The 16483-nt window shown below is 43.6% G+C and overlaps 3 protein-coding genes across 5 annotated transcripts in view; 1 reads left to right on the top strand and 2 right to left on the bottom strand.

Annotated features, from left to right (window-relative positions):
* ttc7a (tetratricopeptide repeat domain 7A) overlaps positions 1–7575 on the bottom strand; it is an 89077-nt gene extending 81502 nt beyond the window's left edge. Inside the window, exons 1-4 of one of the 3 annotated variants that reach the window (XM_054749923.2) lie at positions 7436–7575; positions 4893–5157; positions 2000–2163; positions 539–707 (exon numbers count right to left, since the gene is read on the bottom strand). In XM_054749923.2, coding sequence (XP_054605898.2) covers positions 539–707; positions 2000–2163; positions 4893–5022 — 463 coding nt within the window. In that variant the 5' untranslated portion in view covers positions 5023–5157; positions 7436–7575. Of the gene's footprint in view, positions 1–538; positions 708–1999; positions 2164–4892; positions 5158–6452; positions 6683–7435 lie in introns of those variants that run through there. The other 2 variants (XM_054749922.2, XM_054749921.2) reach the window with 2 other exon arrangements.
* mcfd2 (multiple coagulation factor deficiency 2, ER cargo receptor complex subunit) lies at positions 7038–10106 on the top strand. The gene is made up of 4 exons (XM_015944111.3): positions 7038–7192; positions 7543–7722; positions 7853–8012; positions 8820–10106. The coding sequence occupies exons 2-4, from the start codon at positions 7544–7546 to the stop codon at positions 8949–8951; spliced, it is 471 nt and encodes a 156-aa protein (XP_015799597.3). The 5' UTR covers positions 7038–7192; position 7543; the 3' UTR covers positions 8952–10106.
* Positions 10107–11307: 1201 nt separating this feature from the next.
* prop1 (PROP paired-like homeobox 1) lies at positions 11308–14738 on the bottom strand. The gene is made up of 3 exons (XM_015944018.3): positions 14648–14738; positions 13837–14066; positions 11308–11958 (listed from the first exon to the last, which is right to left on the bottom strand). Exons 1-3 carry the CDS (start codon positions 14736–14738, stop codon positions 11596–11598), a joined length of 684 nt encoding a protein of 227 aa, XP_015799504.2. The 3' UTR covers positions 11308–11595.
* Positions 14739–16483: the final 1745 nt, after the last annotated feature.

Genomic DNA, 16483 nt, shown 5'->3' with positions numbered 1-16483 from the left:
AACTGGATCAGAACTGGAACATCAACATGTAGGTTCCTGGTCCAAGAAACTCCCCAGACCTTAATCTGAGAACCGAGAGTTTCTGATCCATCCTCCGGAGGCAGGAGGACAAACACAAGTAAACAGGTTTTGGCAAAATCCAAGCATCAATGAAACAGAACGATAAATCAACGACAGAGCCTGGTTTCAAACCAGCAACCCACCAGTTATAGAAGGAACCACTGACCCCTGAACTTCTATCGCCCTAACAAGCTTCATCAGCAGGATCTGGACCAGAAGGTGAACTTCAGAGGTCTAGAAGGACAAACGCTGGAGAGTCTCAGCATGAATTTAATTCAGTTGTCAATAAAATCTTTTCGACTTATGAAAGTCTTGTCATTCTCCTTCAGTAACCATAGCAACAGCTAACAAAAACATTAAAACACACCCAAGAAGGTAACTGTGTGAACCCCAACACCGTGACTCATGGTTCCTGAGATATTTTGTTTATAAGCAAACAAACATGCACACACAAACACAAAATTAGAATGACACGCGCCTTTGATGACGAACGCCTCGGCCAGCAAGCGGAGGTGGTAGACGGGCTGCTCATCCTGCGTCAGCTCCTCCAGTCCCACCCTGGCACACATTCCCTGGGCGTCTCGATATCGACCCTGAACGTAGTGGACTTTGGCCATGAGGAGCAGAGCTTCGTTCAAGTACCTGGGCTGCAGGACAACAGGAGACGTGGTTGGAATGGGCTGAGGCAACAGCCAGGGTGGCATGTGCAGTGTTGGGCAAGTTACTTCAAAACTGTAATGCATTATTTATTACTTATTACCCTCACTTTAAAGTAATTCATTACATTACAATATTACGGATTTTGAAATGTAAGGCATTACACTACGTTTGCATTACTTTAAGTTACTTTCACCAAAACAACTTCAATATGAATCTGGTAATGTGACGCTCAGTGAGCTCATGACATATATGTGGAAGGTGATGTGGTGTCTGAGCTAGGATTGCTGTTAACAACAGTCAGATATAATAACAGTGCTTTAAAATGATTGTTTATTAAATAAAAGCAACAACAATCTGTACTCTCAGCACGCTGCCATCTTATATTAACTGAGCAGGGAGTGAGGTGGTGGGGGCTCCAAGCCTATATTTGCCTTGGTGCCCAAATGCCTTGATACGGCCCTGGATGTGGGACTGACTTCTGGGGTGATCTGATTCTATCACATGTATAAATATTAAATGCTTATATATTATTGCTTTACACTGGTAAAAATGTGTATTGGGGATAAATCTACCTACTTTTTTCTTTTCAAGCACTTTGTTTTGTTTTCTTGATTTTATTTGAATAATTTCCTGTCCTTTCTCTCTCTAACCTCCTGCATGCTGCATGTTTTCTCTGTCTTCCAAAAAAACTGTTTCCTAGATTTCGTATTTTCTAACTAAACAGCCAAAGGGATCTACCGAACGCAAAAAAAAAAAAAAAAAAAAAAAAAACCTGCGCTCCAGCAGCAACGAGTTGAAATCACCGGGGCACAGATTATGAACTCAGCTGAAAAGTACATGAAGTACCAGAGAATATGGGCTGATATAAATGACCGCCAACGAATCACTTTGTTGTGGTCGAGCGATTTTGTGAATATAACAGCAGCCGCGCGCAGGACGCAGCTGGAGTATTTGAGCCATTACCGCTGCATCCTCTCTGCTCAAAGAATGCCCGCAAAGCAGAGTCCATAAATGACGTCATATATGTGGATACTGGATCTCTTTTCAGGCTTCCCGCAATTTGAATTTTTAGGAAACCCACATCTTGATTCTGGGTTTAAAATTGCATTGTAATTACCGCGTTACTGACAATTGTACCGAGTAAATATTACCATTATCTTTCCCTGTAATGCCTTACATTACCATATTACGGCAAAAAGCAATGCATTACAGTAATTAATTACTTTTGTACCGCATTACTCCCAACACTGGGCATGTGTGATGGAGTGAAGGAACAGACCGTGAGACGGCCTCGGCTCAGGATGGTGTTGAGGTAGCCTCTGGCCTTGGAGAGTCTGGGCTGACTCTTGTCCACCAAAGGAGTGGACTTCTGTAAAAGATCCGTGTTTTCCAGCAAGCATTCCTCCAACAGGGCCTCGGCTGTCAACAACGTCCCGTAATCATCTAGGTGGAGGGAATAAAAGGTTCAGGTGAAACAAGTTTCTGGAGCAGGTCTGACCTTTTATGGCTCTGAGTCGTCATGTGTTTTTATAGCAACCGCAGACACCCACATTTACTGAACCAACATAAAACACACAACTTCTGAGCTCCACGTGTGTGTGTGTGTGTGTGTGTGTGTGTGTGTGTGTGTGTGTGTGTGTTCCACAGCCAGCTTTTGGAGCCGTGTGTGTGTATGCACTGGTATTTTAGACATATTTGGTAGTTCTTACTATCAGCACACGTGAGACTAAAGCTACCTCTGAAGGGGAGGAGCCTCACGACACAGTTAGTGCAAACAGGAGCCAAGATATGAAGAAGTGAGAAGTTCAGTTGTTGAGACATTAAATAAATGGGATCAATACAAATATTCGGAGTCCAGGGGAAGACTTGGGAGAAACTTGGTCAAAGACAAAACCGCACAAGTAACTTAGTGGGGCAAAGAAGAATTTGGCAGCCGCTGTTTGTGGAAGTTGTCCCACTTCGACAGAAGAGAGGTCCGTAACTTCCATCATAGGTGCGTTTCAGCTGTGAGAGACAAAAAGTCCAGGAAATCATATTGTTTGTTTATTTATTTCTAAAATGGTGCAGAAAATAATAATTCTGTAATCTTAGTTGCCAATGACAGAGGTCAAAGGTCTCCTGTAGGTCTTGACCACGTTTACACTAGTTGCTGTTTTGGCCCTATCTTCCACGTTGATCTTCTACGTAGAGCAGGGCTGTTTCAGGGCAGTTGCTGAGCAAAGCTGACTTTCAAACTCCTCCAAATATTCTCTATTGGACTGAGGGCTGGAGAGTGACTAGGCCACTCCAGAAACGTGGAATGCTTTTTGCGTTACCTCTCCTTTGTTGCCTAGGCTATGTGTTCCAGACATGGTTCATCTTTAATGCTCTCACTGATGACGGAGGTCTTTGCGCAAAATCTCATGATGCATGGCCCCATTCGTCCTTTTCCTTAATACGGGTCAGTTGTTGTGTCCCATTTGCAGAAAAGCTGCCACAAAGCATAATGCTTCCATCCCCATGCTTCACAGTGAGTATGCTGTTCTTGGGATAAAACTCACTGTTCCTCCCCCTCCAAATACAGCAAGTGGTGTTTATACCAAAAAGTTATATTTAGCTCTCATCTGACCACATGACCTTCTCCTAATCCTGGACATGTGCTGGCTTAAACAGAGGGACCCTATGAATGCAGCTGGATTTTAATCCATGATGACCAAGCGTGTTACTACAAGTAACCTTTGTTACTGTGGTCCCAGCTTTCCGGATCATCGACCGTCAACCCGTTGCCTCATGATCGGACGGTCATGAGTTCGATTCCAGCTCCCGCCAGGGGTATCCTGCTGTTGTGTCCTTGGGCAAGACACTTCACCCAACTTGCCTGTGTTAGTGGTGGTCATTTAGATAATATGCAAATTCGCTTGCCAATAAGCGGAAGTTGGTTACCAAAATAAAAGCTGGATCTCGCTAACTTCTTTATAAATTCTTGCTCCGAACCAGAACTGGCTTTATCACCGGTTCTATTCTTCTGAACATGTCCAACGTGTTGGCTGAAGAAGAATAGAACCGGAGATAAAACCAGTTTTAACCAGCTAAATATTTATTTTCCACAATGTTATTTAGCTCCACACTATATTTTATATTTTTAGGTCAGACTTAAATATTTATTTCCCAAATACTGATTTTGCAAACTAAATGTTTAGCTCCAAAATAAATATTTAGCTGGGATCTAAAAAATTTTTTTTCGGAAAATAAATATTTAATTTACAGATTAAATATTTAGTTAGTGAATTAAATATTTATTTTACAAACTAAATATTTAGATCAGACCTAAATATTTAGTTTGCGAAATAAATATTTAACTATAAATGAAATGTTTAGCTTGCTAACTAAATGTTTATTTGGAAACTTTTACATAAATGCACGAATAACATGATGAAAATATGACTTCAAAAAAGTGAACTCCCAATTTTTTCTCTTACGATATGCTAAATAACCAAAAATATTGCTGTTAGATTATGACTGTTTGACTTTACAAATGGCACCCCATACCCCAGTGTGTGTGTGTGTGTGTGTGTGTGTGTGTGTGTGTGTGTGTGTGTGTGTGTGTGTGCGTGCGTGTGCGTGTGTGTGTGTGTGTACAGTTTCTGCTGCCAGATCACCTAATATGAAGCATGCGTTCATTTAACACTTGAACGCACCATCAGGACACCAGAGCCCATATTTACTCACCTGAGATAGGTGCATGGTCACGTGCCTCAGCGTGGCTGCTGAGGGTAGAGGAAGTGTTTATTTTTCATTTTGCTGGTAGAAATCTAAATGACACACACAGCTGTGTTTTTGTTTTTAATGGCAGCCTTTCATGATCTGTGTGACTTATTTAGTTTGTTGAACCTGGAAGTTCAGGTATTGTTGGTGCAAAGTCCAACTTCGGTGTAATAAATGCTGCAACGCATGTTTATTCTCCCACTGAAGACTTTTAATTGCGTGTATCCAACCTCATGAGCTGGTTTATTATTTCATTAAACTTTTCCATAGTTTCACCACCAATCAGCTCTTCGGAAACCTGAAAGTTGATATTTCATTTCTGGAAACAGACTGAAATATCCAGGAAATTTCAATAACTCTCTAGTTAAAATACGTGCAGGAGTTTGGGGGCATGCAGCGCAGGTGACCCTCCAGGTGAAGCCACTCACCGTCCTCGTGGATCTTCGCCGCGTGCATCTGCTCCACCACGGCCAGGATCTTGCCCCACTGACACTCGGCTCGGTACCGCTCCAGCTCCTGCTCCAGCCGAACCTGGCTGAAGGAGACCCGGGTCGCCATGGCTGCTTTGTCCCGGTGGTGGTGGCTGTAGTCCCCGGACACGATAGGTGTGACTGCGGACTGAAAGGAGGAGTAGGAGCGTTATCTGTCTGCGAGGGTGGAGGGGTTGGAGGAGGGTGTGGGTCGGTGGAGCGGCTGCAGGAGGGATCATAGAAATAAAAAGAAAGAAAACACCTAAACAAATTAACATATATGTGGAAATGCCGTCTACAAATAAATATATTAGAATAACATGTAAAGAATGTGAGAATTATGCATTTTGCTCATGGAAAACGGGTTTAATATGAATATATGATGGAGTATCAAGATTAGTGCCTTCTTCAGAAACCCAGTCCTGTTCGGGTCTGCTGCCCCCTGGTGGAGGATCGACTGGTGGCAATGGCTGTTTTATTTTTTTTACTGGCATATTGTTATTGCATTACATAATAAAGGTATGATCAGTGACATTTCTAAACACGTAAAACACATTTCAGATGGAATCAGTTTGGGCACATTTCAACGTGTTGGGTAAATACTGCAGAGTATTTTAACAAGTTGTTATGATATTATTTTATGTGTGATTCCAGTGCAACTTCACAAGATGAGACCAAGACGAATACGTAGAAAAGCCGCGCGTGAACCAGAGAGGATTTCCCAAAAGGGTTGTGTTATTAGTGGCGTTGTGAACGTGTAAACTCCTTTTGGTGTTACAGTAAAACAAAATAGGATCATTTTCAACTTGTCAACTCTGCAAATGTAGAAAAATAAGTGAATGTCGTTTGTCAATAAGGGATATTTCTATAATAATAATATTAATACTTTATTTTTTATCTGATCACATTTTATTTGTCATTGCCTTTATTTAGGTTTAGTGTCTTCTGTCTGTAGTTTATCTGTTGAAACAACAAAAACCCTTCAGAGGTATTTGATTTGTCTCAAGGCAGAGTGTAAACTGGTCCCTAATCTTTTTTCCATTAACACTTTAACTGGATCAGGCATGGCTTAGAGCTGCAGCAAAGCTGCCTGCATACATGCAAATGAGGGGAGTTTGTTTGGAGCAGTTTCCTCCTATTAATAAGAATTTTGCTATAGTAAGAGCAAAAAAGCTCAAAGAAACAAAAACAAAACAGACTAGTTTAATCTTTATTTTTCTGTTGATCTGGAATTCGTGTTATTTTCAAGACTGGTGAAATAAATAACAATCTGCTTCACTTTGAACTGAACTGTTTGCTGCAGAGAAAAGCAGTAAAGTCTGTGGACGTTTATTTATTTATTATATATACATTTTTCATATTTTTAGTCCAAAGAAGAACAAACCAGGAGCTACAGCTGGGGTCAAAGCTAAGGTCAAGATCAGGAAACCACTAACCCACCAGCAGCTGAACAGAACTAAAACACGAGGGGGGTCCACTACTGAGACTCTATCAGCTACTTATGACATGAACAAAAACCTCCAGCATCTTGAACAGGGACTTGGATGCATCGCTTTCTCTCTGGAAGGTTGACATTTGCGTGACACAAAAGGAGCCTGCCAGTCCTCCCAGCCGTCCACCGCACAGGAGTGTTTGTTTTTCCCTGCGTCGTTTCAATCTGACAGCTGAGCAGCGCGGATTCACGCCCACCTTTGACGTGAGGCCACGTCAAAGCTGGTCTATTTCATTAAGATAGTTCACTTTTAAGTCGCTTTGGACAAAAACGTCTGCTAAATGCATAAACATAAAAATAAACACTCCATAAATAACCACGACTCTCTCTACAAGCGTGTATAAATGACTTTTCACTGAGAAAGCTAAATGTTGTTCACTCTTGTCAGTGATTTCAAATATGAACAACATATAAGAAACACGTGTAGTTTGTTTTACTACGTTATGTTTCGTTTAAAGTGATTTTAGACTATCTATGAAACAAAAATCCATCTTCTGATGCTTTAAACTGACGCACTTACAGTAAAGCACTGTAGTGGCGTTAAGCTAAAGACGGGCTGTGTTTGTACTTTTGATGAATTCCCACGTTAAGTAGTGATTCATCTTACTTTACTTATTTTATCTTTGTTTTCTTTGACCAATCACAATTGAGATGTCGTGTACAAGAGGTTCTACGGCAAGCCAGTTGGTCCGTAAATGCTCAGAGTGCTAACAGCGACTGACTGAAAACAACAAGCGTTCCCAGCGGAGACGCGAATTTTATAAAGGTGGGAACAACGTCGTGTGTTTACTAACTCTAGCAGAACAAGTCTGGTTATTATTGACGTTTTTATCAAGCTTTGTTTATTTAAACGGCCGTGAAACAAACACAAAACATCCTTATGGTAGCCAATAAGCTAGCGTTATTTCGTTGTTTCGCTCATTTTGGGCATACTCCCTGTTAGAAAAGAGAAACGTGATTGTTATTTAAGCTCGCACACTTCTTTGTGATTTGTTTATGTTTACGTTACCTGATGTTGTTACACGGCTGAAACATGACGCACAGGTGTGATTACAGTCCCAGGGGATGTGTAACTGAATTCATCTTTTTGTTTATGTCTCTTTTTATCCATCACAGAATGAGAAGCTGCAGGCGTAGCTTGTCTTGGGGAGCTCTGCTCCTCCTCCTGGCCTGCTGTCAGCTGCATGTTCAGTCCCAGGTGGCTCCTCACCACCACCAGCCTCCACCTGTAATAGAAGGGGCAGCTCGCATATCTGGTCACAGTCGCCTGGACAGAAACATGGTCCAAGACCAGGAGTGAGTGATGCCTCCGGCACGCTGACCGATGATTCAGGGCAGTGATCTCTGCTGCCGTCAACCACAAATAGTGTTGACTCTGTGCAAATACAAGCTGTGGTTTTGTTTGCTTTTCTCTCTGTGTCATCAGTCACATCATGGAGCATCTGGAGGGAGTGATAGACAAACCTGAGAAAGACATGACGCCCCAGGAACTCCAGCTGCACTATTTTAAGATGCACGACTACGATGGAAACAACCTTTTGGACGGTCTGGAGCTAGCCACAGCCATCACGCATGTACACAAAGAAGTAGGTCCATGCTCCACAGGTTTGTTTTTCCTCTCCTGTCCAAAACGGAAGCGTCTTCCTGTCAGTGCGAGGGAAAGGACCTGCGTGTTATAATATCAAGAACAGTTTTCATAACAAGATGATATAAATGTTGTTCTGATGAGAAACGTTCTTGTAAAACATGTTTAAGAATCACAGCAGCTGCGCCACAACTAAAGAGGCTAGTTCGTACACACACACACACACACACACACACACACACACACACACACACACACACACACACACACACACACACACACACACCCCGTTACCAAGGCAACAGACCGTGTAACTGGGTGTTATGATCTTGTGTTTACGTGTAATGAGAGCAAAACACCCAAAAACATCAGATTACAAGTCTTGCTCATTATTATTTATTACATGCAAACATCTCAGCTCTGATTGGCTAACAGCAACATGACGTCTGCTGCCTTCAAAAGTCAAAAAAACCATAAAACATATTTACTTGGTTTAAAAAATGCAACAACGTTTTATCTCCACAAATAATACAAGAGCCAACATGTTCTGCCATGTTGTTGAGCTGCTAACGCTAATGGTTAGCTTCTACTAGCTCCCTCCGTCTCAAGCCAAGGTGGGCGGGGCCATGAATTTTTCAAGTGACGTGCAAGAGATCGGCTATTTCTGATCAGTCTCCTGCCTGCGACTACTGCAGGATGGGGATCATTCAGCATGTATGTGTGACTCAGTGACCTTGTTAAAAAAAACAGTGACATGGTTTCTATGGGAACGAGACTCCTAATAAACTGGTCCTACTTTGTCTTGCAGGAGAGAGGAGAGAACAGCCAGCCGATGAAAGAGGAGGACCTGATTGCACTAATCGATGACGTCCTGAAGGACGACGACAAAAACAATGATGGCTACATAGACTATGCAGAGTTTGCCAGATCCTTGGAGTAGAACCGTGTTTAGCTTCCTTTGTATCCGCGGCGACAAAAGAAGTTGCCAAATGTTGGCAGGAGGCATACGTGGAGACAAGGCTGCACCTCGTCAGGAAAGATCTCACAATCAGTCATGGGCTCGGTCCTCTTCTGATCTTTCATACAGGAGAGTCAGAGCACCGCTGGTGGGTTCATCTCAAAAAACAAAAACTTTTTATGCCTCATTTCAGATCATTTCTTGTAGTTTAGACACTTTTTGCACCGTTTGCTTTGTTGATTTCTTGAAATCGCCAAAGTTTGAGGTAATCTAAATTTAATTTTGTGTTTAATTCTTGGTAAATTCCATGAAAGACGTATTTTCTGTTCTGTCGGTGACCTTTAGAGATGTCGCTCTAAAACTTCCCAGCAGAACTTATTTCTGACAAACTGCAACAGCCGACGTCTGTAATGACTGAATGTTACAAAGGTTCGCTGCTCGTCGGGTTTCCACGTTCAGCGCCGTGATCTGCAGCAGCACCAGAGTCTCAAAAGGTAAACAAGTCTGTGGACTGACTCGGAATGTGGGCTCGTGTCGTCGTAGGGGTGATTTAGTCGAGTCATTTAGCAGCACTTGAGGGAATGTTTAAACGGACCACTTCATTTCAAACACACACACACACACAGCTACTGGCGTGGCGGGGGTGCCACCTCCTTTGGCGGTAGACACCTTTTTCCATTCTCCGGTGTTTTGTTTCCACTTTTCCGATCGGATCCCGTTGTAGATCGATGCCGACCTCCCTGGAGGTGAATCCGTCTCACAAACGCGGAACGCCGAGCCACGCTGCACTTTGCAGGTCCTCTTACTGAAAGCACACATCTGCCACGTCGGTGTCGGTGAAGTACTTGAACGTAAACTTTCAGATGTTCGCTGCCTTTCACCAGAAAAAGGATAAAATCCGTCATTAATTCTGCTGAATCCATCTGTGGAATATTTATTTTCCTGAGATCTAGTTTTTCATATGGATAAATTCTATTTTTGCCATTCAGTCTTGTCTTCAATCAGTTCTGGTTGTTGAATAAAAACAGATATTTGAACATTTCAGAATGTAAAATAAAATCCTGTCCGTTGCACACCTGTGATGTTGTTGCTGTTGGGATCCATTTGGACGGATTAAACTCGTGACACCACGTGGGACAGCTGTGATCCTTGCGTCTTTCTTTATGATCAACAATGTTCCTGTAGGAATACGAGTGAAATGGACCTGGCTCTCCACCCTGGTGTTTGTTCTGCTTTGATTACAACTAAACAAAGCTTAACTCTGAAAAAACTTTTCAGTCATTTTGAAAGTAATTAGAAAATTTATTGTAGAATTTTTAAATACAATTTAACCGCTGACTTCAGAAACGCTACGGATTTAAACTTGTTTAGAAAAAGGTGAGCAGGAAAAAAACAAATACGTTCAGCCTGCATGTGGAACTCAGAGACCGATCATAGTTGAAAGAAAAACAAGTCTACATTTCTTAATGAAAGAGCAAGTCACCCTCAAATCAACTTTTTTTGTTGATATAAATGAGTGTCTAATTGCTCTGTAGACACGTTCAGTCAATAAGTTGGCACTTTAGTTAATCTTGCTCTTTAAAGAGGAGATTCATTAAAGAGCAAGTCACCCCTGTCAGATTCTTACTCAACTCCCACTTCCTGTTTGAAAAATGCAACAAATGCTGTTGCCTAGCAGACCGAGAGGGCGGAGCCACTAACAAATACACACACTCGCGACATTGCAACATCATAATGTACCATCTAACATCATAGCATACCTCTTAGCCAATAGCGGTGGCAGATTAAAATTAGAATACGGTGCAGATTTTTTTACCTGACAACGGCACAACACTGACAGTTTAAGGCAGAAAATTTAAATTTTAACTTAAAAGCACTAAAGTGCAAAACTATTGACTACAAGTGTCTGCAGCACGAGTAGACACACATTTATATAGATTATCAGAAAAACAGATGGTCTTTAAAGAGCAAGTCACCCCCAAATCAACATTTTATTCCTGATAAACTGTATAAATGTGTGTCTAATCGTGCTGCAGACACGTGTAGTCAATAGTTTTGCACTTTAGTGCTTTTAAGTTAAAATTTAAATTTTCTGCCTGAAACTGTCAGTGTCGTGCCATTGTCAGGTAAAAACTCTGCACTGTATTCTAATTTAAATCTGCCACCGCTATTGGCTAAGAGGTTCCCTAGAACGTTAGCTGGTACCATATGATGTCACAATGTCGTTGTGAGCTTGTGTGTGTGTTTGTTAGTGGCTCCGCCCTCTCGGTCTGCTAGGAAACAGCATTTGTTGCATTTTTCAAACAGGAAGTGGGAGTGGAGTAATACTCTGGTAGGGGGTGACTTGATCTTTAATCAATATTAAAGCCGTTGAAACTCACGAAATGCTTGCTGTTATACTCTCAGTATTCGATAAAAACGTGTACTTTTGACCTCTAGATGTCCGTAACTTTCAGAATTCTACTTTAAAACAGTTTTATTACAAGTGAATAAAGACGTCAGAGGAAGACGAGTTGTTTTCTAAATCAAAAGCCTTTTTTTGTTGCCGTAGCAGCAAAACTAAACACGCACATAAAAGTCTAAAGGATCCGTGTTGGTATCTTTTCGAAACATGTCTACGCACTCCTTAGCTCCAGGGCGAAGCCGGCTCCATGGAGCCCAGCGGGAACATGGGCGAGGCCAGGTTGCCCCGCAGCGGGCTGTACCAGTTGTCGTGCTGACCCTGGGGGCTGGGTTGTGGTAGGACGCTGGGGCAGGGGCAGCGACTGGCTGGGCTGGGGTGGCGGGAGTACGCCCCAGAGGGCAACATGGAGGAGAAGCGGGGGATGTGAGCCAGGGGTTGAGGGTAGTACTGTCGAGCCATACCAGACGATTGGACGTGCACCCCCCCCAGCATCACCCTGTGGCCGGGCAACCCCCCCACTGGGAGAAGGTTCTGTGAAGCCCTCTCCTGCTTGCGCTGCTTGGCTCTTCTGTTCTGAAACCAAACCTGCTGAAACACAAATGGAGGCATTTAGGCTTCGGGTTAAAGCAGAACCAAGAAGAAGTCTCAACCCAAAAAGTCTTTTTCCTCTGACGCTTTTACTGTTTTTGATTTTTTTAGCCTACATGTTTCAGATCAGCCAATAACTGCAACCTGAGCAAATACAAGATTTATTAAATGAACAAAGCGGCCCAAACCAACCCGGTTCTGTGAGCTGAAGTCATCTCCTCTAACCCGACACCTGTGGAGGCAACAACGGGATCCAGTGTGAGAACTGGGGACAAGTCTCACATCACCATGGCGGTTCCTCACAGAATCGGCTGAATTCGGACACGCTGGAGGGTTTTGTGGCAGGAATGTCCTGTTTAAGGTCAAAGGTCAAACGTTCTCTTTCAGGACGTTCTGCTGGAGAGCCGAGTCCATGGTTCCATCAGCTGCAAGTGGTCCAGGTCCTGAAGCAGCAGAGCAGCCCCAGACCACCACCCTACCTCCACCATGTCTAACTGTTGCTATGGTGATGGTGTCAGACTCCAGGTGGAACGGGACGCACACCTTCCAGATGGTTCTGCTTTTACCTCGCCAGTCCAGAGGAATTTTTACCCAGACGCTTTTGGGTTAGGGATGTTTTTTTTGGGTGAATGTGAGACAAATGATGCTATTTCTGTTTTAGAACCGTTCCATAGAGGCCATTATCAAAATTAGACCTGCAGGGCTTTAGATGCTCCGGGTTCTTTTGTTCCTGTGTTTCTGCAGAGCCGGGCTGGGGTGTGTTGCTTTTTGAGATCTTTTAAGCCAAAGTTCTGCTGTGGCTCAAAGGTTTGAGATCACTTCGTAGAAGTCTGGATGCGAGGTCTCGGGTTGGAGACGTGTTTGGGTCGTTGTCCTGCTGTGGGACGAATCAGGTTCTGGAATAGCTTCATTCCTCAAGTCTCTACAAATCGAGTTTGTCACTAGCCAAAGACGTTTTACACATGTAAGCTAACGCTAGAGAAAGGACAAGTGCGATAAAACCTGGAGAACATTGTTTTTTTTAGGTTTTCTGCTGTGAAGGAACTTTTTTGATGCATATTTCCGCCCAAATTCAGGTAACTAGCAGTGGCGCCCCCAGATAATTTCACAGGGGTGGCCGGAGAAAACTTCAGGGGTGGCACACCAGATTGGTCGGTGAGGTAACTAGAAGAGTTTAGCCTGTGCCGATGCGTTGCATGCTCCTTTATTCTTGTGCATTAATAAACAATATGCATCCACCACGCTTGCATCAACTTTGAAGAACACAACATTAAAAAAATAACTTTTCAAACAGTTATTTTGAAAATAATTAAAAAATTTATTGTAGAGTTTTCAAAACAATTTAACCGCTGACTTCAGAAAAACTACAGATTTAAACTTTTGTTTAGAAAATGAAGAGCAGGAGAAAAAAATACTTAAAAAATCTGACTATTTATTCACTCTTTATTTGTATATTTTTTATTGGGTTTTATATTTATGTCTGATCAAATAATATGAGTTTATAGTTTGTGTGATTCTTGAAAGAACATTGGTCTCCTCTCTGGGGTGGCCAGCAATTTTCTAGGTGTGGCCCTGGCCACCCCTTGGGGGCGTCACTGAGCTGTAATGGAAAACTTTAGGAAAGATTGTGTTTTTATTTATCCCTCTGCACGGAACTATTGCACCTAGTCATTTCGTTATGTCTTATAGCTCCAACAACATCAAAACTTTTGAATCTTAACTAACTGCAAAGTGTTTTCTAACCAGGATTAACTTGGATTAGCAGCTATTCCAGGGGTTTAACACAGAGGACTATAAGCAGGGAGATAGACAGATCTTTCCTATTGAAAACTGTAAAATTCCCAATTGATCCCAGACACTTGGGCGGTGTCCCACCTGGATGCGAGCTTCATTGAGCTTGGTGACGCGAGCCAGCTCCTCCCTGTAGTAGATGTCAGGATACTGGTTCTGGCTGAAGGCCACCTCCAGCTGCTCCAGCTGTTTGTGGCTGAAGGTGGTGCGGTGGCGTCTCCTGGCCGGGGAGGGGTAGGCCCTGCTCCGTCTGCTGAGGCCCACGGTCACGGAGGTCTCACACAATACCGCGCTCCTCCCAGGCTCACCTATATCTGTTTTCAGGAGGAGAAATGGGGAGTGAAGAGGCTTTGGGTGGGAATAAAAGCCCTTCCTTCTGCTCCCGCTTCTTTGGCATGATACAAAAAAAAGCTGCATTAACTTGTATGAGTGCAATTCACCAATGCTAGTCTGAAAAAGGGGGGATTACTGGTTCCCACTGCCAGCAGGCAACCTGAGAGCTGCACAGCTTTAGCTGCCAAACACAAACTCGTGAGAAAGAGATACCAGAACCCGGGGGATTATGATCACAATCGCCAACCAACGACCAATCAGTCAAAACCACGCCGAGCTCGTCGGCTCACACTGATTCACCAACGATGAGCTGTTCATTTGTTTAACCATCATTGCTTATTTGGCAAAAACAAAATACTTTCTCAGCATAACTAGATTAGATTTATTCTGCTTCCATCTGGAGTAATCTCGGAAGTTGTGAAAAAGTCCCAGTCTGTTGCTATATTCCCATATAGACACATAGAGTTTGCAGCAAGTGTGATGTAATTGGTATTAACAAGGATAACGTGCAGAAAACGACCCAGAAACAGAACATTTGTGATGAAATGTAGATTTGACTCACCTGCGCTGGAGCTGACCGTGGCCAGGTCATAACCGTCGGTGAAATCCTTCAGGGTCCTACTTGGGTCAACTGCTGCCTTTATGTGGGACATCTCTGCAACCTTGTGTCTCTCTGCTGATGAGCAGCTAAACCTGGAGCCTCTCGTCCCACCCATCAAGTTCACGCCCGCCCAAACGAATGGAGCCCGTTCTCCAAGAGACTCCCAACGTTCAGCAGCGAAGGATCACAACAAATGTGTCAGACCTCATGGTGGCGACGAGGTGTTTTATAGAACTCGATTCTAAAGTACATCTTTACACATTTTATTTGGAATACTGATATAAATAACAGAACTTCTTCTTCCGGCTCTTGGAGAGTACAGACGCGTTTTTCCCTCCTCTCCTCCCTATCTTATCCCCAAGGCTCTAGCTGTCTTTGGGTGCACGGCGCTTCCGCATTTTTTCTGGAAACTGGAAATGATTAAAAATGGACCTGGTCAGTTGGTCTCAACGCGATTGACAAAATTTTTTCAACGATGAGAACGGGAGAAGGGGCTCCCGGTTGCCCCTCTGGGACAGAGCCAGCTGGGCATATGATGGACTCCTGGAAACAGTGGAACCTGATCTGCCTCCCTCAACTGTCTGTAGAGGATTCTGAAGACGTCTGGATATTCGTGGTGTTGGTGTCGGGTTTTGTGCTGTTTGGCCTGAGCGGTTACCTGGCTTACCGGAAAATCAATGAGCTTTCGAGGAATATTGGCACAATCCCAGAGCTCAGGGATGGATTACACCACGCTGTGAACGCACAAACTCATATAATTGTCGAGATGAGTCGTAAGCTTGGAACTTTGGCTGAGATTCAGACTCTGGCACAGAAGGTGGATACCATCAAGAAGAGAGTTGACGGGACAGCACGAATTGGGATAGATTAATTACGCCATTATTGGATCTAGAGGGGTTGTAGATCAACAGAACTTTAAGGCAGAGAGGAAATTATCTCTGTCTGGCCCCAAAACAAGTTCCTATCTGAATCTGGTGCCCTTGAGCCTGTGAGGCTGAAGCGATAACCCCCCTCAGAAGAAATGTGGAATGCTGCCGTCGCCATGGCAACTCTGTCTCCCTATCCCAGCCTGGGCGGGACTGAGACCGGTGAAGGCCATTGAATCGTTTCCAGGAGTCACTGTGCTCTGTAAACCCAACTACCTCCCTCCCCTGTCCAAACGGAGGTGACGAGCGCCGCTTATCGCGGCTGCATGCACTGACGTGTGGAGAGTCCCCAACCCTACCTCCCCACCTAGTGGGCACTTATGTTGTGTGGTGTCTGAAGTCTGTTGCATTTCTGTCTGAGGTGTTTTTTTGCAGAGCAAAGCTGCCCTCCCTGTGGGGGTTAACTCTGAAGTGCCTTTTTTTCCCTCCACCTGATCCAATCCTCATTTATAAACCCTCTGATCTCTACGAGACTCGGGTTGCGAATGACCACAGTCACCAATTCTTGTCATGTGTCTATGTATGTATGTCTGATCTCAGAATTGTGTGTACTGAAACTCTAATTTCCCTCTGGGATTAATAAAGTATCTTTGAAGGAAAACTTATCGAAGGCCAGTAGGAGCATCAGCGTGGAGAAAAAGGATTTGAGTGACTTTGAACTTGGTCTACTGGGATTTGAACCCACAACCACCGATAGGGGTTTACAGAGAATGATTACTCTGGTTCCTACCAAGGTCTGTAGAACCTCACCAGCTGCTCCAGCAGCAGAAGACCACACCAGGTGTCTCTTGTGTTGGCTAAGAAGAGGAAGCAGAGGCTATGTTCACACAGAATCAGCAGAACTGGACCAGAAGAGGCTGGAAAACCTTTC

This window comes from Nothobranchius furzeri, chromosome 12 (genome assembly GCF_043380555.1).
Source record: "Nothobranchius furzeri strain GRZ-AD chromosome 12, NfurGRZ-RIMD1, whole genome shotgun sequence".
In the NCBI taxonomy this organism is placed as follows: Eukaryota; Metazoa; Chordata; class Actinopteri; order Cyprinodontiformes; family Nothobranchiidae; genus Nothobranchius; species Nothobranchius furzeri.
Note: the sequence above shows the minus strand (reverse complement) of the source record. Positions and strands in the feature narration are given on the sequence as shown.